We start from the raw sequence: 19306 nt of genomic DNA on the forward strand, positions 1-19306 counted from the left end.
TGGTTCAATATAGTTTTCTGACATAAAGCAAAAAAAAAAGTTACTTGTTAGAGTGGCTCTTGGTCTAATTGTTTTTTCTGACGAAAAAATGTTTACCATCGAACGGTTTGTAAACAAACAAAACGACCGGGTATATTTAGCAAAAAGATCGAATGAAAATTTGCATCTTCGTTTGGCCACCAAAAAGCAAGCACCAGCTGTGATGGTTTGGGCCGCAATAACGGCCGATGGTCGATCTCCGCTGGTATTTTTGGATGCTGGCGTCAATGTAAGTGCTCAAAAGTACTGTGAAACTGTCTTAGAACCAGTATTGAAGCCATAGCTACACAAACATTTCAAAGAAATGGCACACACTAGGGGGTAACCGCGCTTTTAAATATATAGAAATATGAACAAATTCAGGAGATTTCAATGAATTCAAGAGCTATCGAGAGATATGAACGCAAATTTACATTTTTGGGAGATATTGTCAGATATTCTGATCTAAAAATAATTCTGGATGTGGGCTTTGGTGGATCTTTAGGATCACCAGAACCGCTCCCAGTTCTGGAAGTGGGTTTTGGTGGATCCTCAGGATGGACCAGACTATGGTTTGACAATGCCCTGGCCCTTCCTCAGAGTCCACTTCCAGAACTGAGAGCGTTCTGATGATCCTGAGGATCCACCAAAACCAATTTCCAGAATTGAATACTTTGAGATATTGTGAGTTATAATTGAATACTTTGAGATATTTGAGTTTTAATCAGATTTTAAGAATAAAGTTAAATGTTGGTGGATAAAAAAGCGTGGTTACCCCCTAGAGCACACACTTTTCAACAAGATTCTGCACCGTCTCATAAAGCACGCGTAACCCAAGAATGGCTCAAAAATAACGTTTCGAACTTCATTTGGAATGAACAATGGCCGCCATATTCTCCGGATGCAAATCCATTGGACTACTCAATTTGGGGTATATTGCAGACCAAGGTCGGTGTAAAAAAATACCAAAGTGTGGATGCCTTAAAGTCAGCCATACGTCGGGAATGGAAGCAAATTCCAGAGTCTCACATTCGGGCAGCATGTAACTCGTTCATTGGCCAGCTCACTGCCATAATTCTGGCCAAAGGTCAACAAATCGAAATGTTGAACTGAGTATGAAAATTTATGTCTTTTTCCAACGTTTTTTAATTTGAATGAAAAATATATACCAGAGCATATACTAAGCATAGATATATATCCTGGATATTTTGTCAGTATCCGATATTCATTGGAGCCAGACTTTGAAATAGAGTAAAAACAATAGAAGTTATTGTTATAGTGATTTTAGTAATGTAAATGGTTTTATACTTAGACCTATAACAATCACTTCTATTGTTTTCACTCCATTATAATGTCTGGCTTCGATAAATATCGGATACTCACAAAATATCCCGGATATATATCTATGCTCAGTATATGCTCTGATATATACGGATAAATTCAAAAGTTACAGACTTCTCTTCTTGAGAGAACACTTCAATTGAGCCACCCTGTATAATGTCTATAATTCAATCGTTTCAACTAATTTCACAAATAAACACTCATAATCATAGATTTCCTCGCAATCTCAGATCAACTAGATTTTGTACAAAATAAAAAAAATGCTGCATATGAAACTTTGAAAAGTTTCCTCTTTTGTCATAAATTGAATCAAATAAAGTCATAAATCATGGGGCGGAAATGAATGAGACGAAATTTTCTCTCTCATGGACGCAGCCATATTGAAAATTTTGTATGCGCTTATATGTGGCGCCACTGGTATATTTGATGGAAAAAGAAGAACATGTTTGAGTCTCACTCGTTTATATGTAAATTATATAGGCATTTCCAGGCCATGCGTTTATATGTATTTGATACTTTGAATTTGAAATTTACGTTGTCTTTTTAGGTGAGAGTTGCATATTCTTGTTGATTTGTCGAAGTAATAGCAAAAAATAGCATATAGAAATCATCTATAATAAAATTTGGAATCCATAAATATTATGATTGGATTAAAAAAAAACTTATAGAATATTGTGTTTACTACAAAATTTTGTTTTTTCTTTGACATTTACAATTTTATATCATTCAGTTTTTCTTCCATTTTATGCACAGACAAAATTAGTCATGTTTATTTTGGAAGATTTTTACAAATTCAGTGCCAATGAATTTAATATTCGTTAAATGTGATCAAGCCAAAATGGTCGAATGATTCTTCTATTATTAATAGAAGAAAGTGATTGCATGCGATGAAACCTGTTAGAAATTCCAAATGTTATAAAATGCTAACTTCAATCATAGTAAACACATGAGTGAGAATTTATAAGAGATTCTTGAAATCTTCAATTGATTGCAGATAAGGAATATTTACACCTCTTTGGATTCGAGCTAATTTATTTAAAATGCAAAGGTAGCCAAAATTGAACCTATTTGAGGTAGTTAATTAGCTTTAACAACTGCGAATACAATGGGAAATATTGCTAAAATTACATTATACCATTTATGACTGTGTAAACTTTGTAAATAAGATTAGGAACAAAAGAATTTATCGAGTTGAAAAATAAACCGGCGACATTTTAAACAATGAATCAATGTATGAATTCCAGTAAATCATAGCCAAAAATGCAAACACAAGAATAAAAAAATTAATTGATTACTTTATGCGTTTAAATCTATATTGAACTTCAATAATTGAAGATTAAGTAAAAATTCAAAATGTATTTGTTGCTATTAATCTGACATTTATATACTGGATGTATTTTATGCTCAGTGAATAATATTTAAGATCAGTAATGTGCGAAGGGGGGGGTTATTCGAATTTGCTAGGGTTTTTCACGAAAAAAGTGAAGACCTTTTTTTTCAGCTCATCAATGTAGGAAATTGAGGAGAATTCTTTCAATTTGCTAGGGTTTTTGGTTCCGAGAGATTTTTTTCCGATTTGGTAGGGTTTTTCGCGGAGAAAATTCTTTCGATTTGCTAGGGATTTTCGCCTTAAAAAGTGACTTCCAAAAAAAAAAAAAAATATTGTCTGAAATTTGTCTGAAATTTTTTGTTTTTGAAAAATCAACACCCCCCCCCCCCCCCCCTGTAAAATGTAGCTCGCACATTGCTGATTTAAGATAAAAATTATATTCAGAGCACAGAATCAGCGTCAGTTTACCTTAAAAAAAATTCTTATTTTCAAGTCAATGATTGAATTAATGACTATAATTAAAAATAGATTCAGAATAAAAATAACACATTAATAGCAGCGAATACCGAATACGTCTTGTAATTTTATACTTGATAGTGACATAAATTGTTTGTAGCGGTTTTTTTCTAGCAAATAGAAGCGCTTTCGCTTTAAGTTTATTTAAACATCAAAAATCGAGCACGAATATTTTGCTTTTGAGCTTTAACTTACCATTAATAAAAAATATTCTATACATATGAATATGAAATTAGATGAGACTTTTGATTACACACATAAAATGATTAAAAGCATTTTTTACATAAATCAATTTTATCTTTGGATTGGGCTTTGGCCCAATTAATAGTCAATTTAAATATGATTTAATGGTGATTTTCTATCGAATATGGTTCCTTGCAGAAATTGCAATATTCCATACGAACACAATGGAATTTAATTATGATAAAATTGATATTCGAACTGGTTCAAACTGCAGAGCAAATTAAAGATTTCGCCGTATAGTACGCTTTCATAATTTAGCTCGATATTTTCTATGACATACCATTTGAACTAAACTGAGAAGTTTAACGTGTGTATGTAAGAGGAGAGAAACAAGAATTAAAAAGGTGCTTGTATGTCAGGTGTTAGTGCACATCGTTTTAGTAGCGAATCTATTAAAAATAAATTCGACGATTTATTCATTCAGTTACACCAATGATGACATCGTCGGTCTCGGTGGGCTCCCGTTTCGTGGGTAGTAAAAAGATGCTGAACTAGAAAGCGGAGGTGGCGGTGCTACAAAACCATTCGTACTTCCTTCATGATACAATACTGGAACACGAACTAATCGTTGAGCCGCATGCGCCATATTTGCCATATTGGCTGCCTCTAGCTCAGCAGCTATTTGGCGTTTCCATTTGTTCCGTCGGTTTTGAAACCATATTTTTACTTGTGTTTCGGTCAACCGCAATGATGCTGCCAAGCCAGCACGCTCTGATGAACTCAGATACCTGCACATAAATTTATCATAGAATAAATGTATTAAACAGCAAACAGAAAAACGCGAAAGATAAAGCATTTTTCATTCAACTACATAAAATATGCTGTGCTATGAATATTTTTATATTTAAATTGGATATTGGTAAGTAGTATAGTTTAATAAAAATAATATTAATAACACACATTTTAAACATCAATAATAACGGGAGGTCGTAAAATTGTCATGTAAAATATTTTACAGATAAACAGAGAAAGTGACTTCATTGCTATTGTAAAATTTCACATCGCATGTTATTATTTAATTTTTTTTTTTTTTTTAATTTCCTTTAACTCCTAGTGGAGCATAGGGCCTTGAGATAAGAATTCTTTATCTTTCTGGTTTCTGTTGATCAATTAATTCAGATAAATCGGTGATCAGCCGATTGTATCGTACATTTCTTATGATTTTGCCATATTCTATATGGCGTTGGATTTCTATTTTACGTATCTGTGCTGAAATCCATACCTTTGTTGTACACAGACACGGTTGACACAGTATTTTACGACTACATACGATGTTCTAAACGGTCACCCATTTATCTCCTGACCAAAGCTTGTGCAGCTTAACTCAGTTGATCGAATAGTGCCGCAGTAGTCGTAGTAGCCACTGTGCCCACAATTATTTAAATAGAAAATTGAAAATGTTCCCCAATAAACTCCTATAAAATTTCTATGTAACTATTATTTTTTAGTTCTGTTTATTCATCGCGGAAATAATATTTTATTAAGATTCTAATACAAGAAGTTTTGCTTGTGGATAGTCATTAACGCCAATGTAACTGCTGTTTAATTAATTTTTTCTGTTGTTTATAATAGTGCTATTATGTTATTACTGTCTAATTTATTTTGAAGTTCACTATAGCTTCATTTATGACATTAACGGTTCTTGACAGTGAACACCATGCAGAGCTGGGCACGAACATCGTATAAGTTTTTTTTCTTTTTTGTTGTCGATCGGTCATTTGTAGAAATTAGTGGCGGATTAAAACTTTTGTGGGCCCTGCAACGGCAATTTTAAGGGGCCCTTTACACATTTTTTTTCTATTTTATTAAACACATTTTTTAAATTTAAGTTAAAATTCTATGTCTTTAAATGAATATCTTTAAACGCACTCACTGTAGTCACTATTATTGTGTGTTATTAAAAGGTGCCTTGAGTGAGCGAGCGATGCGAGATTTTTTTTCATGTTATATGAAATTTTGTGATTTTTTTAAAAAAAATGTGGGGGCCCCTTTATCCGTGAGCCCTGCAACAATTGTTGTTTTGTTTTGTATGATAATCCGCCATTGGTAGAAATTGAAATGTTCATTGTGTTCGTTCGTATGTGCGATCGAACACCGAACACGTCCGGATGTTCGGAGCAAAAATTGTAAAGTCAAGTTTATTGAATAATTTCTTATTGTATATAAAAAGAAAATAATTAAATAAATATAATAAGTTTTCTTTCTCAATTTAATGTTCAAAATATTAAAGAAGTTCGTGAAAAAGTGAGTCTGCTGTCAAATGTCAATGTTTTATCGAACCCTTCTATGGAATTACTTAGTACCAAAAAGTGGCGCCACTGTACATTTCATAGAAGGGTTCGATAATATATTGACGTTTGACAGTAGACTCACTTCATATGAAGGAAAATCACCAACTCCTTTTAATTATTACGAAATGCAGACATTAGGTTTGAGCTATGGATATAGCTGCTGCTATTTCATAGCATCTATTCCATATCTATATGGGAGGCCTGTATGAAAAACACGGAAGACCGCTGAAATGGAAAATGCAAAATATGTACGGACGTACGACAGTGCAATTTCAGCGGTATTCCGTGTTTTTCATACAAGCTTCCCATATAGATGGTGAAAAATCGCGAAAAATGGAAAAAAAAATTTCTTCGATTTACAAATACTTTTAAATTTTCTGTATCATCTGGTGAAATCAGAATGAAAAAACTCGCATTCCTTATCATATAAATCACGATGGGCATTCGGTCACTATTAAACAGGTGTTAAATGGGAAGTTTATATGAAACTCTCGGAGACTCGGTATAGAGCATTCAAAAAGTGAAAAAAATCCAGATCGTAATTTGGTTGATAAGGAATGCGATTTTTTTCTATCTGATTTCACCAGGTGATACAGAAAATTGAGCAGTTTTTGTAAATCGAAGAAAAAAATTTAATCAGGATTGGCATTCGCATATTATTTAATGGGTGTTATTTGCCTGCTAAATGGCAACCTTATATGAAACTCTTGGAGACTCGGTATCAGAGGTGCGCACTGGGGGGGGATTCAGGGTTTTACCCCCCACCTAGCTTGGTCACGTCCGGATTTCCGGGTCTAACTTTACCCCCCTCAAAATTTCATCACGTCCGGATTTCCCTCCCCCAATGATTCAAGTACATTTTCTAAATACACATTTTTCTGTATATTCATTACAAAATTGCTTTGTTTTTTTCATTTTCTGGCTAGTTTTGTAAAAAAATATCATTTTTTGAGATAATCGAAAGTACGTCATATTATTGAAACTCATTCATTATCATTTTCGTTCTCAGTCAAATCGAAAGTCAATCTTAATACAAGCGGTTTCAGGTTTTCGGAAGAAAATCCGGATTGACCCCCCCCCCCAAGAATTGTTTATTTTCTTGACCCCCCTTCCAAAAATCCGAAATTTGACAGCTATCCCCCCCCAAAAAAAAAATGCGTGCGCACCTCTGCTCGGTATAGAGCTCAAAAAGTGAAAAAAAAAATCTGATTTTTTTTCCAATTCTTATGCACAACTAAATGGCATATATAATCTGTTGCGACTGAATGCAAACATTTGCTATTTCTGTCACCCAAATCGTTGTTCAATGCTATCTCGCTTACCCTTACATTTAATTTCTCAATGCATGGCATTGTGTTTTCAAACAACATTCTATTGAAACACAACGGAATAAAAACCGCTGATACAAGCCATTTGATTGTATTTACGCTTGAGAATAATAATGAAACTTAATTTTTGTTCAAACTGAAGTGTCCCTTCGAAATATTTCCAATAAAAGTATCCCAAGTTTATATGGCAAACTATATACAAACTTGGGACACTTTTATTGGAAATATTCCGAAGGGACACTTCAGTTTGAACAAAAATTAAGTTTCATTATTATTCTCAACCATTCGTATATGAAATTTGAGAATAAGAAGTTTTTTTTTCACTTTTTGTGTGTTCCATACCGAACCTCCAAGAGTGCGAAATATTTATACCGTTAAACTGCGTCGCATATCAAAGCGAAACAAAATTCTGTTACTTAAACATGGCAGAACAGTAGCTAGTTATCAGCACAAAACTAAACTTACATATTTTGTAAGTTTAATAACATATGTCCATAAAGTTTTGGCAGTAAATTCAGGCGTTTATTGCGCCACATAAACAAAATCAAAAATATGAACCAATGTACACGGCACGTTTATCAGTACCTCGGGACTACTATCAAACTCAATTCGATGAAATACATTCATTCGCGGAGACGTACAAATTGGATTTACGAAAAAGTGTCTCAAAAGGTTGTGGCGGCTAAGTTCAAAACAAATTTCGCATGTGTCTAAAGATGAACCCATCTGCCTACGAACCATATATTGTGTTTCATGGACTTAGTATGAAGACAAAGATTCTAGAGAAAGCAAAAAGTACGGTCGTATTCCCTATTTAAATGCTCCAACCCTCCAAAATTGTCATCAAGTACCGAAAACCGGGTTGGTCAAGCAAAAATTCGTTTTTGGTGATTTTTATGGTTACAGCACATCAAAATTTGAACCAAAACAATAGATTTAGACCCGGTCATTAGGAATCAGCAAAATAAGTAATGAAAAAATTCAATAGGGTGTCAAAAATTGGGTATTTACTTCACCTCATATCATTTTGCACTGAAAAATTCATCATTTTGGACAGTGAAACATTCATCGCTATGTCGAACCACGAATCAAATGCAAGTGGTTTCTTTTGCATTCATTATGTTAGGGCACTACTATATAAGGCTAGAGACGTCGACAAACCGAACTTTGATAAAGGCGTGTTTGTATGGTAGGATCTTCTTTGGAAGGTGTTTTAGAGCCAATATTCGAGAATTTGGTGCTGAAACGTAAGTTAAAACCTCCATTACATGCTCTATTATCAACCAATTGTTGTTGAAATCGATAGAATTCATTGAGAACTATCTGATTTAACACGAAATTTTGGTTTGCAAGCAGAAAAAACCACAATAATGGCTCACTTCTTAAAATATGACATTTCCGTGAAAAAAGACCATCTGTTTAACTTCACAAAAAGACACCAAATTAATTATTTCTCGTCTGTTTTTGGATGTAAAATATAGGCGAAGGTCCAAAATACTTGAAACAAGCAACAATTAGCGGGAAGGTTCGGGAGAAAGTTGAAAGAAATCGACATATTGGTCCGCCAAAGCATGATTTTGAAGGTTCGACGCATACTGAGAAAAATCGAAGACAATGGCCCGTTCAGTGTAAGGTGAATGTGCTATTCGTAGCCCATTAATGAAGGTTTATACCAATAAAAAAGAATTTAATATTGTATGTTTGTTGTTCAAATGGCGAACATCTGAATTTACTGTCAAGACTTTATGGACATATGTTAAAAAGTCAATGTTCTTTATTCCTTTGTTAACGAAATATTGTCTCGCTTTGATATGCATCCTTTTTGAGTCGCGTTTCGATATGCGAGTAAACAATAAGTTGTTTTTATTCTAGAGCGTTCATTTATTTCATCATTTAAAATGTGAGGTATGCCAGGTAGGGCGAAGACCTTTGTTTAGCTCATCAATGTAGAAAATTGAGGAGAATTCTTTCAATTTGCTAGGGATTTTCGCCTCAAAAAGTGACTTCCAAAAAAAGACGAAAATTTGTCTGATTTGCCAGAGAATTTTTTGGTTTCGAAACATTTCAATTTCCACGAACGACCGACCGATTACAAATACATATTTTTTTAATTTTCGAACGAATGGCCGACTGTTTGAGCTCAGCTCTGGTTTTTATTCAGTTTGCTTTACATTTTTTATTGAATGTAAAATTTAGAAATTATTTTCACATTATTATTTTTTTAAATCTTTAAATATAATTCTTTTAAATATCTTCAAAGTATTTAATTTGCACTAAAGTGATGAAAATAACATATTTAAAAAAAACAACGAAAGCTTCCGGGTAAATTTGTCCTCGAGTAATAAAAATAGTGAGCAAAATGTTTTTGGATTTAAAGGGGAAAAAATAATAGTTCCAAGTAAGAAGAGTCAGAGAAATGATAATTTTAAGCCAAAATGGTAAATATCAGTGTTCGCAACGGAGACGATTTTTCGATTCCGACGCCGATATTTTCCATTCGCTGTAAACTGTCAATTTGAATGGACATTTTTGTCCTTATGTTAGCGACTTCAGCAGCTCGATGTGCACATAATTTCAGAATAGACATTTTTTATTTTATAAATTGGTTTTATGTTTCATTTTTTTAATCGCTACTTTTATCCGTGTTAAATGAATAAATTCTTGAAATAACTACACTGAAACAAAAAAAATCTTGATTCAGCTGCTGGAGTCGGACTATACATTTCAATCACATTCAAGAGAAGAATTGCAAAAATCAACATTCGGTAACTTTTATTAAACTAAAGAAAATTATATTATTATTATTATGCATGTAAAGTTTTTTAAAATTATTTTAGCAACAAAAATTAATAAGAATCCATAAACTATTGTCGTTGTTTGTCATAAACATAGATGCGTACTGAAATAGTTTGGTACGTTCATTTGACATATTATAGGTGGCGCGTGGAACCGCAAAACTACGTATTTCACTACTATGATTAAATCCGATACCGACCGTTCGCCGACCATATTTTTTCGATGCTCGAAAAATTGAATACAAAATGAGATAGAAATGAGAAAAAACTGACAATTGATAAAAAATCCATTCAATTTTTCAAAAAATCGAGAACTCGGAAAAAACTCGGATGGCGAAATCATTCCGACGCCGACCGTTCTCCGTCGGAGCTCGGTCGGAGTTGCGAACACTGGTAAATATAATATAAATAATGTATCGGAAAGCACAAGCAAGGTTATGGATAGTAAGTAATATTGGATTAAGTGTGAACTCGTAAAATGCGTCTTTGGAATCGAATATCTTGACCTTTGTGACCAAAAGGTGTGCATATATGCAAACCAACTACATTTTTGAATGTTCGTTACTAATATTTCCTAAAGTGAAACTTACCGCTTCAGATCGAACGTTGACTCCAATTGAAAGACTTGTGCCCGAGAAAATACGGTTCTGGTTTTCTTTTTACGTTTATTCTGCGTTGACCCGTTCGGATGAGGTGAATTGCTGTCAGAAGGTCTTTCCACATTATCAGACATATCATCGTCAATTATTTCATTTTCATCATCATCCGACTCATCATTTGTTGTATTCAGATATGACGAATGATGAACCGGAGATGGTTTTACTATCGATGAAGGTGGACTAGCCGACGGTGATGCGTTATCTGTTGTATTTGTTGATGAACTATCTGTAATTGCAGGAGAAAATATTTGCAAAATATTACTCATTGAGATCAACCCTAAAACTTCGTAGAATATACACCATCTAACATGTTAAATCGAATGATTTTCTTCAAACATTTTCTTATCATGACTAAAATTAAACATATTTCATCGTTTTCATTTAAATTATATCTATTGAAAATATCGAGAGGAGAGTATGTTTTTATTCAGACATTACTCAGCCATAAGCGCTGAATAACATACTCTCTTCTCGATATATTCAATAGATATGTTCGAATGCTTCCGGCCGGCATTCCCCCAAAAAATCTTCAATTTTCGGGCATACGTTCGTTCGGGAAAAAGTATTTTCGAGAAATCTTCCGATATTCATTATGTTCAATATAAATATATTTCATGTTCATGTCGTGTAAATGTGGCTCACGAACATATAATTTAAACAAACTGAAATAGGAATATGAGCGAAAAAAGTAAAAAGTGAAAGAAAAAAGCAGATCGAAGTAACAACAACAATGAAGCCATACGGTAGCGATATATAGTCTTTTCTGATCCCCTTTTCTATGATATTTCATTGATTTTCAGCCTATACTTTTTCATTGTTTAACACAATTCATACAAAATGCATCAATATTTTAAATTAAATGCGAAGCCATATGATAATCTTCTTTACGTAAATTGCTGATTACGTGACATGAAAACCTTAGGGGTTAGATCTATACTAATAGAAAAGAACAGCATTTGGCTAATTGTAACGTCTTTATTGAAACAGGATCTTCATCATAATAGACAAATAAACCTATATTGTGACAATAGCTTGTGCCTAATACAAACGTACCGATTGCTAATTGTGCTTACGTGTGTTAAACATATCAATTTGTTCATTTTAAGGTAAGTTCAAATATTTGTGCATACATATTTTTAAAAAGAGACAATTGAAGCCATGTGAAAACAATAGCTGTTTGCATTTAGAAAGCGTTTCGCACTATTCTTTGATTTATTATAAGCTGAGATTTTGACTACAACACCGATTAAATGCTCCAAATGTGCAGACAAAAAATCATTTCGGTTTTCCTTTCACACGAAATTATATTGTACTGTTATCACTGGTTAAAGATTTGATTGTCTGAGAATTATGATAACTACAACAAAACATTTTTTGAATAATTTTTCTTGCATTTTTAGATTTTTTTTGAATTGGCGAATTAAAAATTAATCTATCGAATACTTCAAAATATGGGGAGAGCTCCAAAATTAAAGAAACTGTCTATTTGATTATATGTATATCAAATTTATTTTACTTGGTATTGAAATAACCGGACAGACTATTATATGGTGACATATTCACCACAGCAATGAAATCCCTACTACCGTGCTAGATGGTGTCAACACGAGTGGACGGATTTTTAAATTTATTTGAACGACGCCATGTTACTATACTTGTCCATTACAACGTATAGTCGTTTTCAATAAGATCTGTTACAGCGAACTGTCAAAATTTTGAACAAACAACATACCCTCAACAAAATTCAAACCAAATTGACACGTTTAACTAAGGAGCCTTGTGTACTTTTGAATGGAAATGCGTTCCGAAATTCATTGTATTAGTTTGACAACACAGATCTTTTTGGAAACGGCTATACATGTAACAGAAGAAACACACATTTTTTTTATCTTGCTCACGTATGATGTGGTTATACTATTGAATCAAGAGTTTTGATATTCAGAACAAATGTGATTTCTAAATGATTTTCTTGATTATCAATTCTTTTAGAAAATGATGTGATTTAGAATGGTGATTCTTTGAGTTGAAATGTTAATCTAAAAACTGAAGTGTATATGAATGTCCAAGAATGAAAGTGAGTCTTCTCCTGAGAACATAGAAATGTGTAACAAATCTTAAAGATTTCATTGAATTGTAGTACGAACGCAAATTTTATTGAAATGAAACACGGTGTGTTACACTTCAATAAATTTTGTTTTGGTATTACATTTTGAAAAATTGCTTGCCGTGTGTTTCAATTTAAAATGCTTTTTTATGATGTTACGAACGAAAAAAATTGATGTTGATGTTACGAATAGAAAAAATTGGTTTTGATGTTACGAGTTGAAACAAAAAAACTAATTTTTACGCTTTATACGAGATCGATCAGAAAAGTCGTGAAAAAATCTTCAACATGAATTGGAATGTAAATCAAATGCCAACATATAAGGTTATTCCAATGAGCCCTAATATCGTCGATTTTTCTTTATCGATTCCACCAATACGACATCTTCTAAAAAACTCGCCGATTTCTGTTACTAGGGGTGTTTTAATACAGCTCGTATAAACGTACAAAGGAACACACTGACTCCGATTCTGTGTATGCGTATGTATTACAAATTCTGCACTCAGTCGTCAATCGTAGCTGCTTGTGCAAAATTTACAATACATACGCATACACAGGATCGGAGTCTGTGTGTTCTTTTGTATTAGTTCGTCTGTAATACAGCCATAGCCGTATAGTTCGCTCGAGCTGTGTCAAAGCAACAGTAGTAACAAAAATCGGTATCTTTTTTAACAGATGTCGTATTCGTAGAATCGATAAAATTAATTTGTATGAGGAGTATACGATACTAGTTCCCATCGGGTTATTCAATAGGTATCACATAGCAAGTTTAAACTCTCGGAGTCTCGGTATAGAGCACTCAAACAGTGAAAAAAGTCCAGATCGTGATTTAGATGATATGGAATGCGATTTTTTTCATTCTGATTTCACCAGGTGATACAGAAAATGAAGTAGTATTTGAGAAGTGTAGAAAAAAAATTATTAATTATTTTAATTTTTCGCGATTTTTTACCATCTTGCTTGAAGCTTGTTTGAATAACACGGAAGACCGCTGAAATAACAAATGCAAAATATGTACAGACGTGTGACAGTGTCATTTCAGCGGTCTTCCGTGTTTTTCATACAAGCTTCCCATGTAGATGGTGAAAAAATCGCGAAAAATGGAAAAAAACAATTAAATTTTTTTTCTTCGATTTACAAATACTACTCAATTTTCTGTATCACCTGGTGAAATCAGAATGAAAAAAATCGCATTCCATATCATATAAATCACGATCTGGACTTTTTTCACTGTTTGAGTGCTCTATACCGAGTCTCCGAGAGTTTCATATAAACTTGCTATGTGATACCTATTGAATAACCTTATATGTTGGCACTTGATTTACATTCCAATTCATGTTGAAGATTTTTTCACGACTTTTCTGACCGATCTCATAAAAAGCGTAAAAATTAGTTTTTTTTTTTTAACATCGTAACATCATAAAAAAGCATTTTAAATTGAAACACATGGCAAGTAATTCTTCAAAATGTAATACCAAAACAAAATTTATTGAAGTGTAACACGCCGTGTTTCATTTCAATAAAATTTGCGTTGGTACTACAATTCAATGAAATCTTTAAGATTTGTTACACATTTCTATGTTCTCAGGAGAAGACTCACTTTCATTCTCGGACATTCATATATACTATGTATTACATCTTTTAACGAAACTATTATTTAAAAGTATATAACTTTAATTTACTGACCATGAGTTGGGCTGTGAAATGGCATTCTATGATGAGTCCAAGGCCAACCCGGTGGACAGAGTGCTGCATATCTTCCCGCAAGTGCACCCCAACGAGATATGAAACCCAATCTGAAAAATGAATTAAATTCAATTCATAGGCTTCATTTTTCAAATTATACATGGTTGAAGAGTGTATTTTTTTAAATGTGCAGCACACTTAAGATATTTTTTATAATTAGTAATGCATACGTCCTCACTACACAGAAGGAAAACACACTTACCAATTACTTCAATACATTCACCAAATTCATGGGCTAGCGTCATCTATGGTTTCGAAAAGTTGGTAAATGTAATGAAGCAATTGGTAAAACTTATTCAACAAATAGTCACTTTTGAAAAATATGCCTCAGAGATGTCAAAAATGGTAAATTTAATTCGTTGTTGGTTGATTTTATATTAAATCTACCAAACTTGAATTAGAAATACCCACAGCATGCTATCACACAGCCCACACAAAACAGTGGCGACAGTATTGTTTTTGATAGGTTTGAAACCAGACTGAATGGGCAATTGGGCATGTACAGAATACATATATTTGAATTCTTCTGTAGTTTCTACTATTTGTTCAGCAGATGTCGCTATTATTTTGTGTAATTTTGGGTCTTCACATTTTTTTGTTTTTGTATGAAATTTGACAATTGATAGCACGCAGTGGAAATACCACATTTTTTCTTCCTGTGTAGCAAATATTTTTAGCATGTCAATTATTTCCAAATTATATAAGAATACATAAGAGGTCACAGAAACAAATATCCGAGTACGGTTACTCGCACTTGCAGTGTTAGCAGAGAGTCTACCCTTCAAAATGAGTTACGCACTCTATTTTACACTATTTTTGGTGATAATTTAAAGTGATAGAAGAAATACATTTGTAGTCATAGCCGCATACGTTCAACGTACATATGACTGCACAAGTACACATGTATATATTATTTCACTACGATGCGTTCACTTGGATGAAATTAACACAAAAAATAGAGTAAAATAGATTACGTAACTCATTTTGAAGGGTAGACTCTCTGCTAATACCGCAAGTGCGAGTAACCGTACTAGGATATTTGTTTCTGTGTAAAAATGTCATTTGTAAAAAAATATTTTCGTAGCTCCTACTCATAGGCGCTATTTGTATACAACGCATACGGACAATCGCATGTAGAACAATAGACCTATTGATTTTACTATAATCATTTTTGCATATTTTTTATATAAAGAAATCACTCCTATGTAGCCACAATACATTCCAGTTTTTTTTATATAGAATAAAATGTTCGTTTGAAATAAATGTCTTGGAAGAAAAAAATGCTAAAAAAAATTGTAAGTAGGGATCCACCATTCCAATCAATTGTACATGATTGAATGTAATTTAAAAGTTAGTAAATGGGTCTTGATTTGTCTCTTTTCGCTATTTAAATCATCAATCACTGATGTCAATGGTTTTCCATCACATGCTGAATACTTGTTACTTCTTTCAATTACTGTATAAATCTATAATTTTTGGCTTAATCTTCACTTAAAGATGTGATTTTCATAGATTTATTGTATAATCTCTTTTAGCCAGAGAAAAAAATCCCACTTTTGTGTGAAAAATGACAATATTATAAATCCATTTTAATGACGTAAATAAGCTTGATACCAGTGTACAAGATTTATGGTATTTGTATATTAACAAAACCAATGTTTCATTTTTTATGCTGTCACTCCTCCTTTGATCATGATGTTGAAATTGTTGAATACACTCTGTTTTCATTAATGCATTATGTGATGACCTGTATTTACCGCAAATAGGCATTAAATTAAACATATTTTTTGTACAAATTTCCCCCATTTTCTAAATTAAAATTATGGTAAGTAGTATCCTCGAGTATAATGAATGCAAACGCTTATGAAATAAAGTTAAACCATTAACGAATACACATCAATTAACAATGATTCATTTTTTTCGCTTGTTCAAGTTCCACAAAGGCATTTTGGCCATCCTCTTCATTTTACTGATGTTACATACATGTTTTATGTGTAACCAACGCGTTTCCATTGCGTATTTTTCATTTAATATCAATTGTTTTTTCGTGTTTTTGGTACTTGCGGTAAATTGTCCACAACACCAAGCCATTTATATAATGATCTATTTTTCAATATTTAATGTCTGCGTGAATTTCGAGCGGAAAATGTGTACACCCCAAAAACCACAAAACCGGGTAAATATTTACGTGTGCGATTACTTGCTTTCATTCTAATTTGTACAGGTGGCTAGTAATCGTTGTTATAATACGTAATCTACACAATAAATTGAGCCTTAAGCTAAAGGAGACATTTCTGAATTGAGAGTAGATTATTTAGCATGGATTCACCATTCTAACCAATAGAAATTGTTATTTATTTATTGAAGATATTTGTTAAGAAGAAAAGAGTTTTATAAAGGCGATCGAAAAACTTCATTACATTGGTAATATTTCTTTGTGATTTTTTATTGGAAAAGGAGTAGTGTAAGTCATCATACATAAAATAAAATGGCATTTTAAAGGATTCTGTGAAAAAAAAATTTAAGTTTGTATTAATAATTAGGTTGAAACTGAGTAAAAAAAAATAAATGATAATGAATAAAAAAAAACAAAGCATTTTGTCGTAATTTTCAATGACATAGAATTTATGTAAGCTTGTTGGGAATTTCAGAGGCTTATTATAAATATAATGTAACATTAGCCTATGGCGTCGACAACTACAATTAAACAATAGAAATGAGAAATATAACAGAGTAAAATATAAAATCTAAACTCGCTTTTGTTTGACTTTAAAGCTAACAAGATTTTTCTTGAGGCAAGTGAAAACATTTCCGTTATGTTTTTTTTCGTCTTCCTTATACACGATAACTTTTTTTCTTATACTATATATGCGTCTATATAATATGATTGATTCACAATCAGAGAATACTGCCCAATAAAGTTATATGCAATAAATAATTCCATCAGAATAATTTATGAAATAAATTGGTACATTTAAATTGACATCTAATTGAACGCTCTAGAATAAAAACAACGTACTGAATGGTTGTTATATCAAAGCGGAACACGGCGTTTTTTTTAACATAGATTTGTTGTTGTAATACATTCTGTACGTTGTTGTTATTCTAGAGCGTTTAATTGTGAATTGAACGTGTGAGCGTAGAGTGTTAGTGCAAATGTAGACATTTATCTGATTCATAATTTTGATGGACTTTTCATTACGGATCCATATTTAACGGTTTTCTCTGATCTTTATAATAACTAAGAAAAGCGAAATATTACGCAAATTGATAAAATAGTATATATCGTGGCTACAACAATGAAACAGGTCACTTTTTTATGTTTTTGTTTTATATCCAGAGCATATCACAGCTGATCAAATACGATGTGCCTCCACAAAACTTTTCACAACCAGTTTTTTTTTATTGCTGTAATACACTCACATTTTAACTTTTATATTTTTTTTAAGAATATCTTTTTTTGTAATCGGTGTATTATTGTATTGCACCCGTATATTTTTAAAAACTCTTTATTCCAAGTATCCACAATGCTATTTTCGTTTATCCTGACTTTGTGAATTCTGAATTCAGAATTATGTTAATATAATTGATTACTTGTATTCATATTGTTTTTTAAACAACATACCTTGAGAGCATCGCAGCATCGTGAACCGTGGCACCATTTGCATCGATAAATGGTAAATTTGTGGTTGATGTAATGGATTCTTTTTTTGGATCAGTTCGACTCAAAATATTTGATATGGTAAAACTTGTGTATCCTGAATTTCCCGACGATTTACTATTATCCGCGGGCATTTCAGCTGGACTTAAGCGTGATGAATCGGAGACAGTATTTATCATAACATGATTTGTGATTGTTGTTGGTGCTGCTGATGTAGCCGATTGATATTTTATCCTTGTTGTATTATATTCTGCTTGTGGTGAATGTTCTGGACTAGAAACGACATTTATGTCAACATCTGGATCTTGTGATGACATTCTCTACAGTAGTTTAGTCACAATTTATCACTTGAACGATTATTTAAATTTCGTTTCGTTATTTTGGAATTTATTTATTACTATTCTGGTAATTATTTTAATTTCGGTAATAATTCATTCACAGAAAACTTATATTTTTGGGCTATGATTGAAACACTTTTTACAAACAATAAATACTTGATTTATTAAATATTCTAAAGGGAAAAAGTTAGAAAATTGTAAAAAAATGAACAAAATCACTTGGGAATGCTGTAAACAAATCACTTTTATTCGGTATCCCGTTTCTATGATTATATCACGCAGTACACATTTTTCTTCACTAACCATACGGTTTATGTATGTCGATTCGATGATGCTTGATGCACAATAGCGACCAAAATAAATTTATTCATTCATATACCGTAAACAGTCAATTCAAAAATGAAAAATCAACGACACCACAGTATCAAAAAGCGATCAGTTAATCTGTGCTTAATGTTGTTTTGTTCTGTTGTTTTCAATTGCGAAAAATTAAATGTATTGTACAAATGGTTGAGTTCTGTTGATGGTTGGCTCTTTTTCTCTCTCGTCTCGGTGTTTTTTTTCTTCTACTGTTGTATTCACTCTCATTCTGTCAGCCTCTTGGTGTCTTTTCCACTTTTCCCTTATTTGATAGCAATGTAGTAAGTTTTATCGATGGTTAACGTCTACCCTGTTTTGGTTGTATGTAGCGTTTTGATTGTTTCGTTCCGTTTATACGCACTCGAAAAGGTAATGGGCGGGATTTCGTTGTCATGACGTCCCCACCATAAGGCCAATCCAATTGCTTCAAGGGCGGGCACATCCAATAAAAATTGAAAGTAAAATGAGATCTAAGTCAAAACTGTAAATATAGTGTATACTTATCAGAGTTGTAAGGATATTCAAATTATTTCGATCTTACTAAAAGACAAACCAAAATAACTTCGCTGAAAATAC

At 32.6% G+C, this 19306-nt stretch overlaps 1 protein-coding gene across 1 annotated transcript; it reads right to left on the reverse strand.

Annotated features, from left to right (window-relative positions):
• Positions 1-3685: 3685 nt before the first annotated feature.
• On the reverse strand, positions 3686-18836 carry LOC116350341 (homeobox protein Hmx-like). The gene is made up of 4 exons (XM_031782108.1): positions 17997-18836; positions 14312-14421; positions 10453-10747; positions 3686-4176 (listed from the first exon to the last, which is right to left on the reverse strand). The coding sequence occupies exons 1-4, from the start codon at positions 18347-18349 to the stop codon at positions 3873-3875; spliced, it is 1062 nt and encodes a 353-aa protein (XP_031637968.1). The 5' UTR covers positions 18350-18836; the 3' UTR covers positions 3686-3872.
• Between the last annotated feature and the right edge of the window lie 470 nt (positions 18837-19306).

The sequence above is a fragment of the Contarinia nasturtii genome, unplaced genomic scaffold (genome assembly GCF_009176525.2).
Source record: "Contarinia nasturtii isolate CC-2019 unplaced genomic scaffold, AAFC_CNas_1.1 Cnas_scaffold_4084, whole genome shotgun sequence".
Lineage (NCBI taxonomy): Eukaryota > Metazoa > Arthropoda > Insecta > Diptera > Cecidomyiidae > Contarinia > Contarinia nasturtii.

What these genes read in the sequence shown, in the direction of transcription:
- LOC116350341 (XM_031782108.1), bottom strand. Translation starts at nt 18,349, where the DNA reads ATGTCATCACAAGATCCAGATGTTGACATAAATGTCGTTTCTAGTCCA. An exon ending in ATTTCACAGCCCAACTCATG is followed by an intron (nt 10,748 to 14,311) that starts GTCAGTAAATTA and finishes CTGCAATTACAG; the next exon opens with ATAGTTCATCAACAAATACA. An exon ending in TCAACGTTCGATCTGAAGCG is followed by an intron (nt 4,177 to 10,452) that starts GTAAGTTTCACT and finishes ATTTATGTGCAG; the next exon opens with GTATCTGAGTTCATCAGAGC.